Source organism: Mobula hypostoma, chromosome 1, assembly GCF_963921235.1.
Source record: "Mobula hypostoma chromosome 1, sMobHyp1.1, whole genome shotgun sequence".
NCBI classification, from domain to species: domain Eukaryota; kingdom Metazoa; phylum Chordata; class Chondrichthyes; order Myliobatiformes; family Myliobatidae; genus Mobula; species Mobula hypostoma.
In genome coordinates, this window is record NC_086097.1 from 180,336,728 (window position 1) to 180,361,541 (window position 24,814).

At 45.9% G+C, this 24,814-nt stretch overlaps 1 protein-coding gene across 5 annotated transcripts; it reads right to left on the minus strand.

Annotated features, from left to right (window-relative positions):
* Window positions 1-11: 11 nt before the first annotated feature.
* Window positions 12-23,538, minus strand: ttc19 (tetratricopeptide repeat domain 19). Of its 5 annotated transcripts, none has more exons than XM_063060772.1 (11): window positions 23,498-23,538; window positions 22,447-22,535; window positions 21,641-21,751; window positions 20,918-20,956; window positions 20,329-20,385; window positions 19,683-19,744; window positions 17,661-17,755; window positions 14,273-14,395; window positions 10,981-11,132; window positions 7,387-7,549; window positions 13-1,808 (listed from the first exon to the last, which is right to left on the minus strand). In XM_063060772.1, the coding sequence occupies exons 3-11, from the start codon at window positions 21,689-21,691 to the stop codon at window positions 1,651-1,653; spliced, it is 900 nt and encodes a 299-aa protein (XP_062916842.1). In that variant the 5' UTR covers window positions 21,692-21,751; window positions 22,447-22,535; window positions 23,498-23,538; the 3' UTR covers window positions 13-1,650. The 5 variants fall into 5 exon arrangements, with proteins under 5 accessions (XP_062916833.1, XP_062916842.1, XP_062916806.1 ...); XM_063060736.1 differs by having other exon boundaries at window positions 23,335-23,531; XM_063060763.1 differs by lacking the exon at window positions 23,498-23,538 and having other exon boundaries at window positions 12-1,808; window positions 22,373-22,491.
* Window positions 23,539-24,814: the final 1,276 nt, after the last annotated feature.

The window sequence follows — 24,814 nt, forward strand, 5'->3', positions numbered from 1 at the left end:
GGTGGTCAGGGGAGGAAATGATGGGAGGAAGCCGGTGGTCAGTGGGGAAGGAGCCAGAGGTTGGTGGAGAGATGCAGAGGAAGACCCATCATGGGGCTGAAGGCTTTATGTAAAGTTCCTGCCTAGACCCTCATGGTTTGGCACTAAGCGATGGGTCAGGGGCTTCCTGCACTGGAAACTATTTCTTGCACTGTACTGCTGCCACAAAACAGCAAACTTCACATTATCTGAGTCAGTTATGCTGAACCAGATTCTGGTTCTGACAGACTTTCATTGGTGACTTCATTAGGCTTACTTTGTGATGAAATACTACATGTTGCTCCCGCACACAATGCTGCGGAATGAAAAAGGTCTGAACTCGGTGCTGCTGTGACCTTCCATCTCCCTCTGGCTCGCTGATGATGATGGGGCCCGAGTCAATCCAAGAGGGTCAGTACTCTGAAGGCCTGTCAACAGCAGGTCAATTCCTGCCCAAGGCCAGAGGCTTAGAGCCACACAGCACAGGAGCAGGCCCTTTGGCCCATCTCGTCCATGCTAAGTTACCCATCTAAGCTAGCTCTATTTGCCCGTCCATATTCCCTCTAAACCTGTCCTGTGCATGTATCTATCCAAGAGTCTTCTAAACATTGTAATTATAATCACTCTGGCAGCTTCCCATCCTTTATGTGGAAAAATTTACCCGTCGGATCCCTTTAACTTTTTTCCCCTCTCATTTTAAACCTCTGCCCTCTGGTTTTAAAATCCCCTAGCCCGTGTCTCATTGTGTTGATCAGACTGCAATATACCAAGTGCCACTGAATTTCTGAGCACAAGCAATAGTTTACTGACTCTGCATGGCTCCCACTGGTTAACTGGAACCTATCGAAAGTCAACTGCTCCTCACAAATAGATAAGGTAGAGGCAGGAAAGTTGTCTCTACTGCTAGGTGAGACTAGAACTAAAGGACGTAGTCTCAAGATTTGGAGGAGTGGAGTTAGGATGGAGATGAGGAGAAACTGTTTTTCCCAGTGAGTAGTGGAATTCTCTGCCCAGGAAATCAATAGAAGCTACCAAATTAAATTTATTTAAGACACAGCTGGATAGATTTTTGCATAACAGAGGAATTAAGAGTTGTGGGGAAAAGGCAGGTAGGTGGAGATGAGTCCTTAGCCAGATCCGCCATGATCTAATTGAATGGAGGATCAGGCTCTATGGGCCAGATGGCCAACTCCTGCCCCCAGTTCTTATGTTCTTAAACAGCTATGTCTCAGGTACATGATTTTTTCTGGATCAGTTAATATAAAGACACACAGTTATAGATAAAAATTTTATTTTGTACAACTCCAGAGTACCCCTTAATGCCCAAAAACCAATAAACAATCTAAAAATTCCTGGTTCTCCTTAAAATCAGTGTCAGGCACAGATACAGGAAAAACCTCACTTCATAGAAAGATTGGCATTTCAAGGCTCCCTCAGTACTGCCCCTGCCAGTGCTGAGATCCTTTGGTACTGCCCCCTTCAGTAGTATATTGGAGTCCTGGCCCGGACTTAGAGCTGCAATATCTGGACCAGAGCCTGTAACGTGCTGACCTTTCTGGTAAATCCCAAACCACCGGGGCAGTGTCCTGAAGAACCATTCTGGGGCTGTAGATAATGCAGTGTAAATCTCTGTCACTGATGCCTTGCCTGTCCTTGACCATGGGAGCTGTGAGTGCTGGCATCTAGTTCCTCCAGACCCTCCTGGATGTGCTGCATTGCCAGTTCATCGCCCTTCAACTTTGCCTGTTTCAGGGCCTCCTCGTAGACCTTCCTAGCTTCAGTGTAGTTCCCTGTCAGAAAGCAGAAGTGGTGGATGATGTAAAGGATCTGGCCACTGTCAGCTGTGGCTTCCCGGCAGTTTATACAGAACACAGAAAAGTACAACCCAGGAATAGGCCCTACAACCCAGCATGCCCTTGTCAAAAACCTGCACATGATACATATCCTTTCATTACCTGCATATTCCTATGTCTAACAGCCTCTTCAATACCACAATCCCATTTGCTTCCACCATCCCTGGAAGCCACCCACCACCATCCGTGAATGAAAAACTTGTCCTGCACACCTCAGTTGAATTTACCCTTTCTCACATTAAATGCATGTCTTCTTGTACTTCACATTTCTTCTCTGTAAAAGAGACTGACCGTCTACCCCATCTATGCCTCCCAGAATTTTGTAAACTTATCAGGTCTCCCCTCAGTCTCAGACCAGAGAAAATGACTTTGTCCAAACTTTCTCTGTAGCTCACAGAACACACATCAAATGTTGGAAGCACTCAGCAGATCAGGCAACATCTATGGAAGGAAATGAACAGTCAACATTTTGAGCTGACACCCTTAATCACAACTGAAAAAGGGGTACACGCTCTCTAATCCAGGCAGCATCCTGGTGAACTCTCTTACACCCTCTCCAAAGCCTCTACATCCTTTATGTAATGGGGTGACCAGAACTACACACTCTAAGTGCGTCCTAACCAACTGCTATATGCATTCCTGACACATACTCAATGCTCTGACTAATGAAGGCAAGCACACCATATCTAACACACAGAAAACCCTGGAAGAACTCAGCAGGTCAGGCAGCATCTATGGAAATGAATAAACATTCAATAGGTGAAGTCAGGTGGGTGGGAAAGGTAAAAGGCTGGAGGAAGAGGAATCTAATAGGATACGGGACTGTGGCAGCGAGTCTGGGTGAGTACATGGTTGAAGAGTTGCAGGGCAGCACACAAAGGGGGAGCAATGAGATAGTGTTTCACTAAATTCCCATTGAAGAGAAGATTTAAACTTCTTCCGGATAGGCATCCCTCGGAGTCTTCAGAGAGCAGCAGCAAGTCATAAACACAAGGGATTCTGCACATGCTGCCTTCTTCACTTTCTCTGCTTGTGTGGCCACTTTCAGCGAGAAATGGACGCTATGCAGGAGGGATGTTTCTTCTCTGAATCTCGATACCCCTCTTCCCCCAACTACTTCCCCTCCGACCCCTTAATAAACCTACCTACCCTCTGGATCCTGAACCTGCCAGCTCCTGTTCCTGGAATTCTTCTCGCCTGTCCTTCAGTATTGAAGGTACTAAGTAAATGCAATTGGATCCAGGAGACAGAAGCACATGAAGTGCTGGCCTGAGAGCCAGCGACTCCTATCTTATTATCCCGGGGTTTGCCACTTCAACTCACACTTAGGCAGATTAGGAAATGGGCAATTGGGAAATGGGCTGCTGGAAAATTCAGGATAAGAATTCCTCCTCACCAGTAACAGGGGAAGGGAGTTACTTGGATAGGAAAGGTTTGCAAGGATGATATGGGCCAAATGCAGGCAAATAGGACTAGCTTAGATAGGAATATTGGTTGGCCTAACATGATGGGCTGTACGACCCAACGACCCTGTGTCAAGACTCACCACGTCATTTATTTTTGTTATGTTAGCTGTGAAGTATTTATTAGCCCAGGGACATGGGGGAGACCTACCCTGTTCCTTCAAGAAATAGTTTTGTTGGATATTGACATCCACCTGAGAAGGCAGGGCCTTTTGTGGCCTCGATTTACAGGCAGCCCCTCCAACAGTGCAGTTTGAAACATCAGCTTTGTGCCACAATTCTCTGCCCCAGAAAGCAGTGGAGGCTGAGTCATGGAGTCATACAGCATGGTAACAAGCCCTTCGGCCCATCTAAGCTTGTCCTATTTGGTCACGTTTGGCCCATATCCCTCTAAACCTTTCATATCCAAGAATTGTCTGAATTCCTTTGAAAATTATGCAGAACAAGGTTTGATGGCTATGAATCACAGGATGGAAATAGTCTAGGAAAATGGGGATGAGGCAGATCAACTGTGATGTAGTTCCATATTGGAGCAAGCTCAAAGTTTAAAATGGCTGATTCCAGTTCCTGTTTGAGAGTCACAAAGTTAATACAACACATAAACAGGCCCTTTAGCCTAACGTGTCCATGCTGAGCTAGTCTCTTTGCATTTGGCCCAGATCTCTCTGACTCTTATTCCCAATTATCTTGTAGATTGTTTAAAATTCTGACCAAATAAGTCTTGACCACCTCAGTCCCTCCCTCAGTCCTTCCTCCATTTCTTGGGAGAGCCAGTCAGTCCCCTCAGTCCTTCGTATATTCCTGGAGAGAGAACACCCCCCCATTCCTCCTCTCTTGGGGAGAGCCAGCCACTTCACCAGGGTCTCCCTGGTCTGAGGCCAAGTAATGGGTGATATGGTGGTATAACTGTTAGCGTAATGCTTTACTGCACCAGCGATCAGAAGATCGGGGTTCAATTTCTGCCATCATCTGTAAGGAGCCTTTATTGAGTTGAACTATCTTTATTGTCATTATACATAGGTACAATGAAACTCTGTTTGGCTTCCTCTCAGGCAATTAAATAGAGCGGTAGGTAAAAACAAGACAGTAATAAAAACAAGTATTAAATAAGTAGCAGAAAATAAGTTGCAGCAGCACCAGAATATCACAGTAATGCACAAAGTGCCCTTAGTGCAAGTATTTGAGTCCTTGTGTGTGCATGTGTGTGCTCACAGTTTCAGTCATTGTTCTGTGGGAGTGGTGCGATGGAGGCCACAGCTCTGGGATAGGAGCTGTTCCTCAGTCTATTTGTTCTGGCTTTTAGTGTCCTGAACCTTTTGCTGGACGGCAGCGGGTCAAACAGGGAGTGGCCAGAGTATGTGGTGTCTCTGGTTATGCTGATTGCTTTCCTCCTGAGTCTGCTGGGATAGATGGTGACCAGGCCTGGGAGCTCCATCCTGACAATTCGCGGCTGCCTTCACCACGCGATGCAGGTCTTGTCGCTCAGTGGCTGTGCGGCTAACATACCACACTGTGGTGCTGTTGGTCAGGATGGTTTCAATTGTGCTTCTGTAGGAGTTAAGCAACAGCTTTGGTGGGAGTTTGGCCTGTTTCAGCTTTCTGAGGAAGAGGAATCTTTGTTGTGCCTTTTTTTTTTACAAGCAGTGAGGTGTTGGTGGTCCATGTCAGCTGTTTTGACAACATAACTCCAAGAAACTTTAGGTTTTCCACACTTTCCACTACCTCTCCATGTATATGGGGGGGGGTGTACTCTGTCCTTTGATCTCCTGAAGTCAATGATCATCTCTGTTGTTTTAGAAGTGTTAAGGACCAGGTCGTTGTCCTTACACCATTCCGTCAGATGATCTACCTCAAGCCTGTAGGCTGTTTCATCCTCATCCGAGATCAGGCCAACCACCGTGGTATCGTCCGCAAAGTTAGTTATGGAGTTAGAGGTGTAGATGGGGGTGCAGTCGTGTGTGAAGAGTGTATAGAGCATAGGGCTCAGCACACAGCCCCGCAGGGTGCCTATTTTTAAGATGAGGGTGGTGGAGGTGTGCTTACCAATTCTGACTTGCTGTGGTCGGTCTGTGAGAAAGTCCATGACCCATGAGCATAGGGAGGAACCAAGGCCAAGAGTGTTCAGTTCGCTGACCAGTTTATGGGGGATGACTGTGTTAAATGCAGAACTGAAATCCACAAATAACATCCTCACATAAGTGTTAGGTTCCTCTAAGTGAGTCAGAGCAATATGGAGGGCTGTTGTGATTGCATCCTCTGTGGAGCGGTTTGCCCGATAGGCAAACTGGCATTTGTCCAGATCAGGTGGGATTATAGCCTTCATGTGTGAGAGCACAAGTCTCTCAAAGCACTTCATGGCTAAGGGTGTCAGCGCTACAGGGCGATAGTCATTCAGGCACTTCACAGCTGATTTTTTGGGCACTGGGATGATGGTGGAGGTTTTAAGGCATGTTGGAACAACAGCTTGTTGCAGTGAGAGGATAAATATACTTGTAAACACCTCAGCAAGCTGGTTGGCACATGCTTTCAGTACCTGGCCGGGCACTCCATCTGGGCCAGCTGCCTTACTCGCATTCTCTTTCCTCAGGGTGGATCTCACCTGATGTTGCTTAAGGACCAGTGTGGACTCATCGTCAGGTGGGTTGATGAGTTGAGCAGCCTCCCCCCTCTGAGTATCAAAGCGGGCAAAGAACTGGTGTAGGACATCAGGCAGTGTGGCCTCATCATCTGGCAGCAGATTATTGGTTTTGTAGTCTGTCAGTGCCTTGATGCCTTTCCACATACTGCGGGGATGATTTTCTTTATTTTCTTTTTCAATCTTTTTATTGGTTTCATAATGGTAAACATAATATTGATACAAAGTTATTGGGATTACATTGTTATAATTAACATATTTAAATATAAACCCAGTTGACACATGGGTATTAAACCTCCCAATCATACAGGATACAAATATAATATACATTAAAAAAAAGAGAAAAAAAATCATGAAAAAGGAAAAAAATATATAAAAATATACCCCAAAAGAAAAAACTAGCCTAAACAATGTTAACCAACAGTGCTTCACTGTAGGCTTGTTTGTCTCCTGACCTAAAGGCTGCATCGCGCTCCCTGAGTAGTGCCCTCACATTGCTGTTAATCCATGGCTTTTGATTGGGAAACACCTTAATTGTCTTTTGTATTATTACATTTTCTGTGCAAAACTTAATATATCCTAGGACTGAACCAGCATATTCCTCCAGGTCTGCTCCCTTTGCAAACAAGCTCCAATCTGTGTTGTCAAAACAGTCCTGCAGCATTGAGGTGGCTTCCTCAGACCACACATGTACTGTCTTGATAGTTGGTTTTACTCTGCAGATCCGTGGTCTGTAAGCTGGGGTCAGTGTGAGGGTGATACGGTCCGATTGTCCTAGGTGTGCAGATGGGGTCGCTTTGAATGCTCCTGGAATACTTGTGTAGACTTGGTCTAGTATGTTATTTTCTCGTGTCGGGAAATTCACATTTTTGTAAAATTTGGGCATGACCAGTTTAAGATCAGTGTGACTGAAGTCCCCTGCTACAGTGATCACTCTGTCCGGGTGAGCCATGAACTGTTTGTTGGCGCTATCATGTAGCTTTTCCAATGCTAACTTAGCTTTAGCTTGCGGGGGAACGTATACAGCCATAATTATTATCATCGTGAATTCCCTCGGGAGAAAGAACGGTCTACACTTTACCGCAAAAGGAGCTCCAAGTCCATGCAGCAGTGTTTATTCACAATGTTCACGGCTGTGCACCAATTATTGTTTACATAGACACACAGTCCTCCTCCCCTGCTCTCCCCGAGTCCTTCGTGCGGTTGGCCCTATGACCAGTGAGTTTATTCTGAATGCTCTGGTTTCCTCCCACATATCAAAGACGTGTGGGTTAGTAATTTATGGGCATGCTATGCTGGCACTGAAAGAATGGCAACACTTGCAAGCTGCCCCCAGCACATCCTCAGCCAGTGTTGGTCATTGACGCAGATGGGGCATTTCACTAATGTAAATGTGACAAATAAAGCTAATCTTTACCTGCATGGACAAGGATCCTGGCCATGTTGCTGAGGATCCTGTGCTCATCAGTGTGGCCCGTCTCCCTCGCCAGGCTGAATGCCCTGCTGATGTACTTGTAGGCCTGGTCGTAGCAGCCCTTCATGTCCAGCACGGTGGCCAGGTCATTCAGCAGTACCACTGCCTGTCAGACAGAGTGAGACACAGGGGAGAGGGAGTCAAAAGCAGGGACATCAATACCCACAAAATTCTGGAGGAACCTAGCAGGTCAGGCAGCATCTATGGAGGGGAATGAACAGTTGATGTTTTGGGCCGAGACCCCACAGCAACACTTCACCCAACCGGCAACACAATCAATGACCCAACATTGGGGCAGCACAGTAACACCGTGGTTAGCATAATGCTCTGACAGCGCCAGCAACCACTGCTGTGTGTAAAAGGTTTGTACATTCTCCCTATATCTGCATAGGTTTCCTCCGGGTGCTCTGGCTTCCTTCCCCGTTCCAAAGGCATATGGGTTAGTAAGTCAATGGGTGTAATTGGGCTGGAAGGGACTGTTACTGGGCTGTATCTCTGAATAAAAATTTAAAAATAAACAGCATCCACACAAATCTGATCCTGGCAGCATCTTTGTATTTTAGTTTAATAACATCTTTCACCTGTCTTCACTGAATATCAGGTCCCTATGAATGAATTCTCATCCTTGATCATCCTGAAACCACATCTTGATAAATTGCAACTATATCACACTTATTTTACTTTTTGTATGATTAATTCATCTACCTTATCAGACATTTCATGAAAAACAGTCCATGGACTCTGATCACACTTCTCATTGCCTTGATAATCAAGACCCCACCCACCCCCGACATTCTCTCCTTCCCCCTCCCATCAGACAGAAGATATACTGGCCCTAAAGTACTTATCACAAGGCTCCAGGACAACTTCTGTCCTGCTATTATAAGACTATTGACCAGTCTGATGAGATAGACTCGACTTCACAATCTACCTTCTCATTGCCATGCACCTTATTGCCTGACTGCAGTGCACTTTCGCTGTAACCATAACACTTTATTCTACATTCTATTTTCCTTTGTAGTACCTGAAATAACTGAAATGATCCGCATGGATGGCATGCAAAGTGTTTCACTGTACCTCAGAACATGTGACAGTAATAAATCAATGTATCAATTCATTGTAATACTCTACATATTGAGACACAGAACCATGCCCCTTGAACAGGGTTAGTCCTCCTTGCATTAGTCACACTGTAACCCCAGGTGTTCCTCCTGTGACTTCCACTGTGTTTTGTTTTGATCCTTAGCTTCTCCTCCTTGGTCTTCTCGTCCTTTTTCCACTCATTTATATCCTCCCACCAGCTCTGGGTCATAACCACAAAATGGTACTGAACCCCTTTCGCCACACACCTCATCACAGAAAAAAAAGCAAGATCCCATAAACCTTAAGTCCGGCACTTCTCCGTCACCACAACTCATAACAATGCTGCCTGGATGTAACTTATCATACCTGTACACATCCCACCTCTCCAAGAACCGCTCACATTGCTCCAACATCTAAATCCCTCTCTCCTGCATGCCCATTTCACATTCAGCTGGTGTACTCTGTTCCTGTACCACATTGCAAGGAGACAGAGGGAGAGAAAGAGAGAAATCTCTCCAGCATTGTACAGATCGATTCATTGACTGGTTGGCTGACCATATAATCCTAATAAAGTAGCTTATTTTATAACTGTTAACATGTGCAAAGTGTTTTTGTTTGCAAATACCTCTTGCTGCTGGTTCAGGAAAGAACAAGGAAAGAACTTAAATATTTTGATACTCACATACACTGGATATGGGAAGTAATCCCAAGATTCTGAACTTTTCAATTTATCTCCCAACTTTAAATGCACATTGTAGGACCTGCTCCCTCTCCCCACCCTCAGGTATCATTGACACTCCCTATCTAGAGCCACTCTGACAAATGCATGGACCTGGCATCAGAGAGACAATATCCTATTATGGAATAAAAACAATCAATACTGATAATACTCAGCAGGTCAAGCAGTATCTGTGAGAAGACAAACAGACGCAAAGGCCCTTCAGAACTGGGTTTGAACCTCTGAGTATTTTCAGCATCTTCTGGTTTTATTATAGATTTCCGGCATCTGCCAGAGGAAGAGGTTTGAGTTTGAGGCAGATACTGAAACATTATTTAACAACATGGACAGGTACATGAATAGGAAAGGTTCAGCCAAACACAGGCATATGGGACTAGCTTAGATGGCAATTTTGGATGACATGAACGAACTATCATTGGAGTGGGTTGGAGGTCCTGGACCCCTTATTTCATGCTGTATGACTCTGTGACTTAAACCATACTTTTATGTTCACCTGGTAAGAGGCCATGATAATTGGTAAATTGGTGAAAACTTGCCTTGCATGCCATCCACACAGATCATTTTAACACTTCAGTACATTGAGGTAATACACAGGAAAACAATAACAGGACGCAATATAAACCACAAGAAATTCTGCAGGTACCGGGATTGCAAAGCTACACAAAATGCTGGAGGAACATGGCAGGCCAAGCAGCATCCATGGAAATGAACAAACAGTTGACGTTTCAGGCTGAGATAGGACTTAATAAAGTGTTACAGTTACAGAGAAAGTGCAGGCAGACAATAATGTACAAGGTCATTACAGGTAGGTTTTGAGCTCGAGTTCATATTATCATACTAGGGAATGATAATTCAATAGATCTAACAGCTGGACAGAAGCTTGGTAGTACATGTTTACAGATTTTGTGTCTTCCACTCAATGGGAAGAGCGAAGATGAGAATATCTGTCCAGGGTGGTTGGGGTCTTTGATAATGTTGGCTGCTTTACTGAGGCAATGAGAAGTGTAGACACATGGAGGGAAGGCTGGTTTCTGTGAGGTCCTGAGCTGTGTCCACATCTCTCTGCAGCACACACCCTTTGCCCTTACAACCAAGACCCTCACCCCAGACTTTTTCCTCCTCTCTTAAGCCACAACTCTGGCAGTTGCTGCTTTGTCCCAGGGACCCATCTGCCCAGCAGTGTCCAATGCTGTGTGTCTGTTGCAGGGGTCTCCTGTCCTACCTGCCTGTACCTACTTCCTCTGCCTGGTGCTCACCCATCATTGCAGTGTCTTAAGAGCCATCTCTCATGGTGTGGCTACCTTCAGTAAACTATCCACATGTCCTCAGCACGCAGGTGATAGGGACTAGGTAAGTGTGGGGACAGGAAGTACTGTAGGTGAGCTGGAGGTGGCACAGAAAAGACTCACACAGAGTTGCCGGGCTTGAGTTATAAGGAGAGACTGGAGTGTGGATGGACTGGGACTATTTTCCCTGGAGAGAAGGAGGCTGAGGAGTGACCTTATAGAGGTTTAGAGAGGGGCTATATAGTGGATGGTCATGAACAATGTAAGTAGATAGGACTAGCTCAAATAGACATTGGTCAACATGGACGCTGGGACGAAGGACCTGCTTCCACGCTACATAACACAATGGGGACCTTTATGGGAGTGGCATCAATGCGCGGGCTGGGGAGAGCACGGAGGGGGCAGCTAGTTGCTGGAAGAGCCCCTCACCTGTGGGTGTGCCTCGCCGTGCACATCCTGAGCAATGGTTAGCGCCTTCTGGTACAGAGTGGTGGCCAGCTCTAACTGTCCCCGGCTTAGCAGGTAGCGAGCGCAGGAGTCCTGGGCCATGGCCAGCAGCAGACGTGTGTTCTCCCGCTCCTCTGCTGAACACAGCAAACAGAGCCGTCACTCCAACAACGCCAGGCATGTCACCCCACCCCGATTCCCCCTCCCCTGGTACCCACCCCATCAACAACGGCCCAACACCCCTGATACCCACCCCATCAACAATGCCCCAACCCTAAAATTCACCTCTACATCACTTCCCTTACCCACCTGGCAACCCTGATCCCTTCCCCACCCCCACGACCCACAACCCGAACCCTGATCCCTTCCCCACCCCCACGACCCACAACCCCACCAACCCTGATCCCTTCCCCACCCCCACGACCCACAATCCCACCAACCCTGATCCCTTCCCCACCCCCACGACCCACAACCCCCCTCAACCCTGATCCCTTCCCCACCCCCACGACCCACAACCCCACCAACCCTGATCCCTTCCCCACCCCCACGACCCACAACCCCACCAGCATCTCTGTCACCTTGATCAGACCCCCAAAACCACCTCCCCCCACAGCAGGCTTGGGCAAGCACAGGCAGAGGCTCTAAGAAAAAAAGTTAACAAGTTTCCAGTAAGTTTTTTTTCCTGTTAGTACATAGCTAGTGCACTGAGAATGGATCTACAAGTAGTGGTATGCTCCTCATGTGAGATGTGGAAAATTGGTGAGACCTCCTGTCTCCCTGATAACTACATCCGCTCAGAATGCATCGAACAGCAGCTCCTTAGAGGCCCTGTTAAGGAACTGGAGCTGCAGCTAAATAACCTTTGGGAAACTGAGATAATAGATAGGAGCTATGGGGAGATAGTCACCTGTCAGTTGCGGGAGGGAGGTCCTGTGGGTGATTGTCAGGAGAGGAAAGGAGAAGGTGAACAGCCAGAAGTTATGGTACATATCAGTACCAATAACATAGCTAGGAAATGGGAAGGGGTCCTGAAGAGAGAATATAGTGAATTAGGCGTAAGCTAAAAATCAGGACCTCCGGGGAGTAAACTCTGGACTGGGACTGTGCCACAAGCCAGTGAGGGTAAGAATAGGATGATTTGGCAGGTGAATGTACGGCTGAGGAACTGGTGCAGTCAGCAGCATTTTGGATTTCTGGATGATTTGGATCCCTTCAAGAGAAGGTATGATCTGTACAAAAAGGACACCTGAACCCAAGGGGGACCAAATCCTTACCAAGTTGTTGGGAAGGGTTTAAACTAATTTGGTAGGAGGATGGAAACCAGAGTGATAGGGCTGACAATAGGGCAGTTGGTGCACAACTAGATACAATGTGTTGTGAGACTGTAAAGGACAAGCAGGTGGAAGGGCAAAATTGCAGTCAGTGGGATGAGTTAAAATATAACGGGGGGCCAAAATCAAAAAGGGTGATGAATACAGGGCTGAAGATGTTATATTTGAATGCACACAGTATACGGAATAGATAGATGATCTTGTGAGGCAGTTAGAGATAGGCAGGTAGGATGTTGTGGGCATCTACATCGTGGCTGAAAGATCATACCTCGGAGCTTAACATCCAAGGATACATATTGTATCAAAAGGATAGGCAGACAGGTGGAGTGGGGGGGTGACTCTATTGATATAAAAAAATTGAAATCAAATCCTTGGAAAGAGGTAATATAGGATTGGAAGATGTAGAATTCTTGTGGGCAGAGTTAAGAAACTGCAAGGGTAAATGAAGACCCTGATGGTAGTTATATAAAGGTATCTGAACAGTAGCCAGGATGTGGGCTACAAATTACAAGGGGAGAAAGGGAAATGTTGTTTTAATCATGGGGGATTTCAATATGTAAGTAGATTGTGAAAATCCGGTCAGTACTGGTTCCAAGAGAGGGAATTTGTAGAATGCCTATGAGATGGCTTTTTTGAGCAACTTGTAGTTGAGCTCACTAGGGGAAAGGCAATTCTGGATTGGGTGGTGTGCAATGACCCAGATTTGATTAGGAAGCTTAAAAGAACTTTTCAGAGGCATTCACCATAGAATTCACCCTGCAGTTTGAGAAGGAGAAGTTAAAGTCAGATGTACCAGTTTTACAGCAGAGTAAAGGGAATTATAAGGGCATGAGAGAGAAGCTGGTGAATGTTGATTGGAAAGGGATGACAACAGAACAGTAATGGCTGGTGTTTACGGGGGAAATTCAGAAAGTGCAGGAAAGATACATCCCAAAGATGAAGATGTATTCTAAAGGGAGGATGAGGCAACCGTGGCTTTCAAGGGAATCAAAAGACAGCATAAGAGCAAAAGGAAGGACATATAATAGAGCAAAAATTAGTGGCAAGGTAGAGGATTGGGAAGCTTTTAAAAACCAACAGAAGACAACTAAAAAAGCCATAGAGAAAAGATACGAAGGTAAGCTAGCCAATAACATAAAAGAGGATATTAAAAGTTTTTTTCAGATATATCAAGAGTAAAAGAGAGAAGAAAGTAGATATTGGATGACTGGAAAATGATGCTGAAGAGGTAGTAATGGGAGACCAAGAAATGGTGGAGGAACTTAATAAGTATTTAACATTAGTCTTCACTGCGGAAGACACTAGCAGAATGCAAGGACTGCAAGTGTCGGGGGAAGAAATAAGTGCAGCTGCTATTATTAAGGAGAAGGTGCTTGAGAAACTGAAAAGCATGAAGGTAGTTGAATCATCCGGACCAGATGGACTACACTTCAGGGTTCTGAAAGAGGTAGCTGAAGAGATTGTGGAGGAATTAGTCATGATCCTTCAAGAATTATTAGATTCTGGAATGGTTCCTGAGGACTGGAAAATTGCAAATGCCACTCTATTCTTTAAGAAGGGAGGCAGGCAGAAGAAAGGAAATTACAGGTCAGTTAGACTGACTTCAGTGGTTATCATCACTATTATTATTTCTTTTTGCATTTGTACAGGCCATTTTCTTTTGCACATTGGTTGTTTGTCCATCCTGTTGGGGTGATCTTTCATTGTGTTTCCTTTATTTACTGTGAATGCCTGCAAGAAAATGAATCTTAGTGTTGTATATGGTGACATATATGTACTTTGATAACAAATTTACTTTGAGTTTTGAACTTTATAAGGCTTTGGTCAGACTGTGTAGTTTTGGATCTCATATCCAAAAAAGGAAGTCCTGGCATCAGAAAGGGTCCAGAGGAAGTTCATAATTCCAAGAATGAAAGGGTATGTATGAGGAGCACTTGACGGACCTTCTTCAAGTACATGGTTGGCAAATGGTGTAGTGGCATCTGCACTGGACTTCGAGGCGAGTGGTCCTGGGTTCCAATCTCGCTGGTTCCTTGCACACTTTCCATCCGTGCTGGGTTGGTTTGCTTCATAAAAAAAACAGACAAATGCCAAGTAAATGGCAAGGTCATTGCCCGATGCGCTACAAGGTGCGGAGAGGAACAATGACAACTCCAAGTACGTAACGTATATGTCATCATACACAACCCTGAGATTGATTTTCTTGCCTGGATGGTAGGGATCCCTGATGGATGCTGAGTTTATGTGACAGAGTTCCAAGTAGATGTGCTCAGAGGTGGGGAAGGGCTTTATGCATGATGGACCAGCCACATCCACTACTTTTTCTGGAGGCTTTTCTGTTCAAAGGCATTGGTGTTTCCATACTAGATCGTGATGCAACCAGTCAATGTATTCTCCACCATACATCTATAGAAGTTTGTCAAGTTTTAGATGACTTGCCAAATCTTTGCAAACTTCTAAGAAAGTACAAGCGCTGCCACTCTTTCTTTGTAATGGCATTTACGTGATGGGCCCAGGACAGATCCTCTGAAATGATAACACCGAGGAAAGCATAGAGGTGCTGAACCTCTCCACCTCTGATTCCCCCCGACGAGAACTGGCTCACAAACCTCCGGTTTCTTCCTCCTGAAGTCAATATATCAGCTCCTTGGTCTTGCTGACATTGAGTGAGAGGTTGTTCTTATGGCACCACTCAGCCAGATTTTCAGCCTCTCTCCTAAAGGCTGATTTGTGATGTCATCAGCAAACTTAAATATGACATTGGAGCTGTACTTAGCCGCACAGTCGTAAGTATAAAACGAGTACACCAAGTTGCAAAGCACACAGCCTTGTGGTGCACCTGTGCTTGGAGATTGTGGAGATGTTGTTACCAATCTGAAATGACTGGAGTCTTCAAATGAGGAAATCAAAGATTTAGTTGCACAAGGAGGTATTAAGGCCAATGTCCTGAAGATGGACATTAGTTTTGAGGGTATGATAAGATTGAATACAGAGCTGTAGTCGATGAAGAGCATTCTTTTGTATGCATCTTTGCTGTTCAGATGTTCCATCGGCATTACATCCTTGCTTTTATATTCTAGTCTCTCAATGAGAAGGAACCGGAAGCTCAAGATGAATTGAGCATGCATACCCAGTGAAACAGTCACCTGGTCTATTCTTAACTTCACCAGTATTTCATCAACCCCACGATGTGGTCTCCTCTGCCCAATGTAGACCAGACAACCAGAGTATCTGTCCAAGACTGCCCTCTAGAGCTTCCCTTCTCACCCCCACACCAACCCATCTGTCCTCGTACTTCTCTGTTGCTACAGAGGCCAAATGCAAACTGGTAAAACAACATCTGTTATCCTATTTTGGTAGTCTAAGGGTACAAACACTGAACTGACAGATAGAACACAGTGTAGGGAAGTGCATGATCATACAATATGATAGAAGGATTAAAGGCATAGACTATTTTCTCAAGGGGAAAGGATTTCAGAAATCAAAAGTGCAAAGGGACTTGGGAGTCCTAGTGGAAGATTCCCAAAAGATTAACTTACAGGTTAAGTCAGTAGTAAGGAAGGCAAATGCAATGTTAGCATTCATTTCGAGAGGACTAGGAAGTTAAAAGCAAAAATGTAATCTGAGGGTTCATATGATGTAGGTCAGACCACATTTGGATTATTGTGAGCAGTTTTGAGCCCCATATCTATGAAAGAATATACTGGGATTAGAGAGGGTCCTGAGAAAGTTCACAAGAATGAAAGGGTTAACATTTGAGGAGTGTTTGATGGATCTAACCCTGTACTTTCTGGCATTAAGAAGAAAGAGGGGAACGTATTGAAACCTATCAAATATTGAAAGGCCTAGATAGAGTGAACGTGGAGAAGATGTTTCCTAAAGTGGTATCCTCTAGGACCAGATGGCACAGCCTCAGAATGGAAAGATGTCCCTTTAAAACAGATACGAGAAGGAATTTCTTTAGCCAAAAGGTCGTGAATCTGTTAAATTCATTGCCACAGATGGCTGTGAAAGCCAAATCATTGGGTATATTTAAAGCAGAGGTTGGTTAGTAATGGTGTAAACATTATCGGTAGAAGTCAGGAGATTGGGGTTGAGAGGGAAAATAAATCAGCTGTCATCAAATGGTGGAGAGACTCGATGGGCTGAAAGGAGTAGAATTAGACCAACATCTTATGGTATTTTCCGATTCTGTTTAACATGAGGAGATATTGAGTTGCCTGGGACTATATTCACTGGAATTTAGAAGAATGGGAGGGGATCTTATAGAAACTTATAAAACTATGAAAGGGATAAATAGGACAGAGGCAGGAAAGTTGCTTCTACTGGCAGGTGAGACCAGAATTAAGGAACATAGCTTTAAGATTTGGGGGAGAGGGATAGATTTGGAACAGAGATGAGGAGAAATTGTTTTTCTCTGTGGAATTCTCCACCCAGGGAAGGAGTAGAGGTTACCTCATTGAGTCAGTAAGATGTGTTATATTTTACTTAGAGCACAGAACAGGCCCTACCGGCCCAAAGAGCAGCACAGCCCAGCAACCCACCTATTTAACCCTAGCCTAACCATAGGACAATTTACAATGACCAATTAACCTACTGACCAGTACATCTTTGGATTACGGGAGGAAACAAGAGTACCCAGAGGAAACCCACACATTTACAGGAAGAACATACAAACTTCTAACGGATGGCACCGGAATTGAACACACCCCAAGCTGTAATAGTGTCACTCTAAATGCTACACTATCATGGCACCCCATTTAAGACATAGTTACATAGATTTTTGCACAGCAGGGTTAAGGATTGAGAGGAAAAGGCGGGAGGTGGACCCAAGTCATCACCCTTAATCTAGATCAGCCATAATCTTACCAATGACGGAGCATGCTCCATGGACCAGATGGCTGACTCCTGCTAGTTCTGATGTAACTGTTCAAGGACACCTATCCCACTGTTGCAGGGCTCTTGAATGGATGTTATAAGCTAAAATAAGAACTCTTGCTCTCCTCGCTGTGGCCCTTGCACATTGTCTACCTGCACTGCACTTTCCCTGTAACTGTAACACTATATTCTGCCTTTTATTTTCCACTTGTACTACCTTGATGTATTTACACATGGAAATGGATGGCACACAAATGTATCTCAGTACATGTAACAATAATAAACAAATTACCAATAGCAGTGCATTCCAGACAGCACATCCTGCCGTCACTGGGGGGGCCTGGTGTGAGTATTTACGCAGTGGGGGAGCCAAGTTCATTGTGCTGCAGGAGACACTAGGGCTGACCAGCTGTGGACAAAGCTGCAAATGATCCCACAGACCAACAAACCTACCTGACAAAGCTTCCTCAGGAACTGCTTCCTCATGCTGAACCTTCTCCTCCAGTGTCTCGATGCACCAATTGTATCCTTCAACTGCCAAATAGTGCCTGTGTCAGAAAGTAAAAGAGCACAAACGTCAGCCATTCATCATAGGTAACTGCTTCAAGAGACAGAAGGAACCAGAATTAAATATATTATCACTGACTTAGAATATGTGAAATTTGTTGTTTGGTGGCAGTAGTACAGCGCAGATGTAAAATCACCATAAATTACAAAGATAGTCCATAAAACCAAATTGTTTATGGACTGTTCAGAAATGTGATGGAGGAGGGCAAGAAGCCATTTTTGAATTGTTGAGTGTGGGTCAGGCTCCTGTCCTCCTCCGATGATCATAAGGAAAAGAGGACATCTCTTGGATGGTGAGGGCTCGGAGTCTGGAGGTGATAGGAGAAGGAAACGAGGTGGGTAGTGAGAGTGGCACCACCTCTTGAAGATGTCCTCGCTGATGCGGAGTGTTGTGCTTGTGATGGAGCTGGCTGAGTCTTCAACCCTCTGAAGCCTCTTATGATCCTGTGCACTGGAGCCAGAATGCCCTCTAATGTACATCTGTAGTAATGTGCAAGGGTCTTTGGCAACGTATCAAATCTCTCCAAACTCTAAATGAAGTAGAGTTTCTGGTGCCCCCCCCCCCCCCTTTCGGACTGCATCATTGTGTTGGGCCCAGAACAGATTTTGGAGATGCTGACACCAAGGAATTTAAAGATGCTCACCCTTTCCACTGCTGACTCTTCCATGAGATCTGACTGCGACTCAATGAGAATGTCTGACTGAGGGATTAAAATACCAAAAACAGTTGGTGAACTCGAGGGGAACCCTTTCCTCAGGTAAGAAGGGAAGGAGCCTCAGATAAAGTGGGTGTTAAAACCTGCTTCAAACAGTCAGGGATGGAAGTCAAGAAGCAATTCCTCATGCAAAGGGAGTGAAAATTTGGGACTCTACCCCCTCACACCCTGATCCCTCCTTCCAGTAATTTTATTACGGCAGATTCTGTATTTTTCTGGAAGATTCTGAATTTTTCTGCAGCAGATATCATGCCACTTGAATGTGGCTATTTCATAGGCTACCTCTTATCACAGTAATGTGCTTTATCACTCTAGTAAGCTAATTTTTAGTATAATACACCCATAATTTATTTAGTCTTTTCTTTGTTCATTTTTTCTCCCTTCCTTAAAGTAGTGCGAGTTGGTTACCATTATTTTCGATTGTTACAAACACCTAATAAACTGCTATAATTACAAGAATTACGCCTCATTTTGACTTTTGAAGAAACTCTGGATCAATATCACTGGATCCAAAACCCTCTAAACTTTCTTACACATGTACCCTGTCCAAATATTGTTCAAGTGTCATTATTGCCATTATCTTTGTAGCTAAATTGGAATTGGTTTTTGTTACATGCTTATCTTGCATTCTTTTCATACAGATGAATTAATTACAGTGCATTGAGGTAGAACAAGACCAATTTCTCTGACAGCTTATTCCACATTCCTACCACCCTCTGGGTGAAGAAGTTGCCCCTTTTAAATTTTTTCAAGATGGAGTCAATAGAAACACAGAAAAGTGAGATGGATGAATACTAATAGTTATCAGGGTTCACTGAATCAAAGGGTGCAGAAGGAGATACACCACGTTGATCAAACAGATTTCAGGGACTGAATGGCTTCGCCCTGTTCTAACTCCAGAGGATGCACCTTCCTCCTGTCCCAAAATTAACTTCAAGTTGACCAACAGCAAGTTCTCACCCCTCTCAGTGGAGCTGCTCGGGTTGAAGGTTGGAGCAGCAACTGAACCCTCCCCCCCACCCCCTGCCTCAGATAGAATACCTGAGTCACTCTCCAATTCTGAAAGTGCCCCTAGGTCCTGTACCTGGTTGCTGAAGGGATTGAGCAGAGGAGCAGGCGTAGGGAGGAAGGGGGACCAGTTCTTCAGCTATATCAAGGGGAGATCTGGCAGCTGCCTCTGTTTCACACTCACCGGTCAGTGGTGGCATAGATGTTGCACAACTTGAGGGATATCTCAATGAGGGCGTTGTCATCCTAGAGAGACAAAGGAAGAGGGAGGGAGGGAGGGTCAGAGGAGAGGGGAGGGAGTGGGAGGGGTAGGTGGGAGAGGATGGGTGGGGAGGTGGAAGAGGGGAAGGGGTAGAGATGAGTGAAGGGTACAGAGGGGATGAGAAGGTGCAGAAGAGGGAGGCAAGAGACAAATGAAGAGACGAGGAGAAACATAAAGAGATGTGTCAGGACACAAAGTAGCGAGGGCTTTGGGGGGGATGGTCAGTGGACGACATTCCAGAATGTCTATCCGGCTAGGCCCCAAGCATTTCATCCCCCACAGTCTACAACACACTCTGTAGTTACTCACCTGGGCTGCTCTGACAGCACCTCCCAAATCCCAGACATCCCCCACACAAGGACGAAGGCAGCAGGCACACGGACACACCACCACTCACAGGTTCCCTCCACATTCCTGTAACTCCCACCCCACCAGCGCCTGGGAGCATCTTCCTCAAGGGACAGTTTGATGTGGCACCTCCCCCGACCCTCTCCGGGGTATCACTAGGGATGGACACCCAAACCCAGCTGTGATTCTTGCCATTGAAGACCTGTTAATCGACGCTTACCTGCTGCATTCCCGACCCAAGTAACTGACTCATTGTTGCTTTGAAGAGAAGTTCAGCCTGTGAGGGAGAGAATGAAAAGTGAGCTCAAGTTACCAGCGTAGACCCAAGGAGGGGGATGAGATATAAAGATTTAAAGTTACATTTGTCACATGTGCATGAAAACATTGAAAAATGCGGTGAAAAGCTTTGCCTGCAAACACAACCAACACAGTTTGAGGATGAGCTGGGGGCAGCCCACAAGTGTTGCCATGCCTCCGACACCAACGTCGCATGCCCACAACTTACTAACCCTCACACTCTTTGGAATGCGGGAGAAAACTAGAGAACCTAGAAGAAAACCACATGGTCATGAGGAGAATCCACAAACTCTTTACATATAGCAACGGAATTTGAACCCGAGAGCAGGGGGCACTGTAAAGCATTTTGCTAGCTGCTACCCAAAGCTGTCCAAAGTTCAGGTTCAGTAGTGGTTGGGAAACAGGTGATATCTATATTTGGGAGTCAAGAGGTTTTGGAAGGGTGGGTCAAAGGACTGGAGGAAAAGATAAGACCAAGGATCAGGGAGGCTGCCATTGTTGATCTCACTTACGCTAAGGAGATCTCCATGAAGGAAGGCCAGGTTCGCCATCTGCACAGAGTATAAGAGGGAGCAGCATTAGAATATAATCATGGTCAACAGTACGCAGGTCACAGTTTCTGGGCAACAAACAGTGGAACGTCCCCGCTCTCGTGTATCCAGCCACAAACAATCTGCGGGAGAAATTCAGTGGCTTGAGCAGCATCTAAGGAAATGCTGACATAGGATGCATTTTTCAACCAAGTGTCGACAATTCCTTTCCCTCACTCCCCCTCCCCAAACAGTTGCTGCTTGACACTCAAGTTCCTCCAGCACTCTATGTCTTGCTCCAGATTCCAGCATCCATAGTCTCATCTCCACTTTATTACTCCATTGCAAAGTCTCGTTAACATGTCATATGTCCACTCTCAGAGATTTTCGCTTCACTCTGATGGGAATTCTCAGATCCTCTCTCACTACTCTTCCTCTGTGATCTCTGCTCTCTTCAGCCCTCAGCTCAGCTCGTTATACCATCCATCTCCCATCTACTCTTTCAGCCCAGCTAATGGGTCACAACCCAAAAGGTTAGCTGTCTGTTTCCTTCTACATATGCTTGTCTGATATGCCAAATTCCTCACCTCTCACTCCTTCACCAACTCGTCTTCCCTCCCCAGATAGAGCTTCCATTCCACATTGTCTAGGAACTGGTGTCAGGAGTCGGAGTGACCATTGTTGGTGAAGAGCCCTGCCCCTTACCTGGCAGTAGATATAGCTGATGGCCTGATTGTTCTGTGCCTGCTGGGCCATGTGAAGGGCTTGGTGCAAAATCCGCTCTGCATCCTTCAGCTCTCCCTTGGCTGCACTCAACTACACAGGAAGATACAACGTCACTCAACCCATCAAAGAAACAGATTCCCCAGTACCTGTAGGCTCGAGGAGTCACTGCAACCAGAGTAATTGTGCCCCATTGATGTCTGTCAGCCCTGCCTCTCGTACAGTGTGATGCTCCCTCAGTACAAACCCTCCCACAATGCAACCTTCCCTCAGCTCCACCCTTTAGTGACCCTCCCTCAGTACTGCCCCTTTTTTACAAAACTACAGAAGTTCATTTACACAAAAAATACACATTCAGTATTTACAACAGTGAATAAATTCAAATAAAGATATGATTACTACTGTCTATAAAAGTCAATTCCCTGCCCACCCCCCCCCCCGCTCCCAGAAAACTCCCATTGTGACTGCATACTCCCTCTCCAAGGACAGCCAGGCACGGATGTATCCTTGGAAGAGGGGCAGGCAGTTAGCCCTGGCTGAAAGTTACTATCTCCACATTAGGGAATTGAACCCTGGTCTCTTGGCATACAGGGTTACTAACAAGAAAGTGTGAGCTTCTTCATGCAGTGCGACCTCCCTCACTACCAACCATCCCTCAGTGAAATGCACAGCCAAAGAAGAATGACAGATGTCCATCCCATTGTTTGAGAGAACCTGAAATCTGGCTGAGGTGGGAAATCCCATCTTGACCAGGAGAGGAGGTGCCCGAGCTCATAGGAGAAGCAGACCTTTGCGTGTTTGATGAGGAGTATGATCTCATCCTCTGATGCTAACTGTTTCTCACCCCACTGGAAGATGCCGATGGTAGCCAGCAGCGCTAGAGAGGAAACAGAAAGCAGACCATCAGCGAGGAGGAGACAATGGGAAGGGCAGATCATGAAACAGGAGTACTTAAGGAAATGCATGGGGGGGGGGATGGATGGAGTAGAAAAGGAAAATTAAACCAGGTTGTAAACAAAAATGACAGAAGTGGGGCACGGACACACTGGGGGGGAGGGAGGAATTGGGAGAGTAGACTGAGGGAAATGGGCTGGACTAAACTGGATAGATGGTAGAAATAAGGGCTGAAGGGGCAGGTGGTGAATAGGTGGGGTTCAGATGGGGAACAGTGGGTGGTAGATAAGGGAATAGGTCAACTGAGCAAATTGGGAGTCATTCACATGTGATGTGCTGGTTAGTGCGTCAATTTCCCGCTGCAAGTCCCCCCCCCCCCAGCCCATGTTCAGCTAAGTGGTAGATTTGTTGGGGGGGGGGTGGCAGTTATGGAATGTAGGAGATGGAATTGCTCCTGTCCAGCATTGACTCAATGGGACAAATGGCCTAGTCCTACGTTGCAAGTGATATGGGCCGGTTAGCCTAGTCTGAGAGCAGTCTGGAATGCGTCGCCTCCAGCCAGCCCAGTTCGGGTGTAGACTGTCTGGGGGCTGGATTCCAGGGTTTGCTCTGCCAGGTGTGTAATCCAGAGGGGCCTGTGAAAGGGGGGAGACGGTGGGGCACCTGGTCTGTCTTGAGGTGAGGTGGGGTGGGAAGAGAAGGTAGGCGGGCTGTGCCCGGTTGGGGGGAGGGGTTCTATCTGGTGGGGGAGGGGCGAGTCTCTCCGAGGCCCTCCCTCTCACCCAGACTCGTTCCACTCCAGGACCCAAGGCTTCTTCTCCTTGATTGAACATTGGGCCGGGCCAGGCTGCTCCGGAAGCCGGAGGCTGGACGCAGCGGCGCCCGACAAGAGCGACCTGAAGCTGGAATCCAGAACCGGCAGCCGGAGCGCAGGCCGCGACTTACTGCCGTTCGCAACATCACGGAGTCACCAGCCGCCCCGCCCGGACACGTGACTGGCAGCTTAAAGGGGCGGCCCCTGACAATTAAAGGGTCAGGGAGGGGAGAGGCGCGATGGGAAGAGCTGAAGGGCCGTTCACGTTATCCTTGCGCAATATGCCGTTAATTTGAGGCCAATGATAGGGCTCGGAGCCTCTTTACCCGATAACAGGGTCATCACAAATAATCCATGACCTCTGGCACCATGGACCAGGGCAGCACGCACAGGGTCTCCATTTCCGCAGGTTCAAAGTAAATTTATTATCAAAATACGTATATATTACCATATACTACCTTAAAAATAATTTTCTTCCAGGCATTTACAGGAAAGAAAAAGATACAATAGAGTTTATGAAAAACTATACGTTTTAAACTGATAGACACTGACAAAGATGTGCAAAAGAAGGCAAACTGCAAGTAAAGAAATACCAAGAACATGAGTTGTAAAGTGTCCCCGAAAATGAGTCTGTACGTCATGGAATCAGTTCAGAGTTGTGGTGAATTAAGTTATCTACTCTGGTTTAGGAGCCTGATAGTTCTAGGGTGATTACAGTTCCTGAACCTGAGTTGTGTACCTCCTGTCCATAAGACATAGGAGCAGAATTCTGCCATTTAGCCCATCAAGTCTACTCCACCATTTTATTATAGCTGATTTATTTTCCCTCTCAACCTCATTCTCCTGACTCCTACCAATAACATTTGACAATGTTACTAATCAACATAATTTCTAAGTCCACTTTATCTAGGCTTTTCAATATTTGATATCTTCAATGAGATCCCCTCCTCATTCTTTTAAACTCCAGTGAGTACAGGTCCAGAGCCATCAAATGATCCTTATACATTAACCCTGCCATTCTTGCGATCATTCTCATGAACCTCTTCTGGACTGTTTCCAAGGCCAGATAAGAGCCCAGAACTGCTCACAATACTCCAAGTGTGGCCTGACCAATGCCTTATAAAGCCTCACTACAGCCCAGTTGTAGTAGTGAGAAGACAGCATGGCCTGGAAGGTGGGGGTCTTTGATGAGGGGTGCTGCTTTCTTGTGGCATCACTCCATGTAAATGTACTCAATGGTGGGGAGTGCTTTCCCTGTGATGGACTGGGCTGTATCCACCACTTTCTGTAGACGTTTCCATTCCTGGCCATGATGCAACTAGTAAAGATACTCTCCACTGTGCAGCTATAAAAGTTTGCCTAGGTTTCCTCACCAAGACATCCACCAGCCATATTTGAAATATTTCACCATTCCTGTAGATGTACCGCTGAACGTGCACTGACTGGTT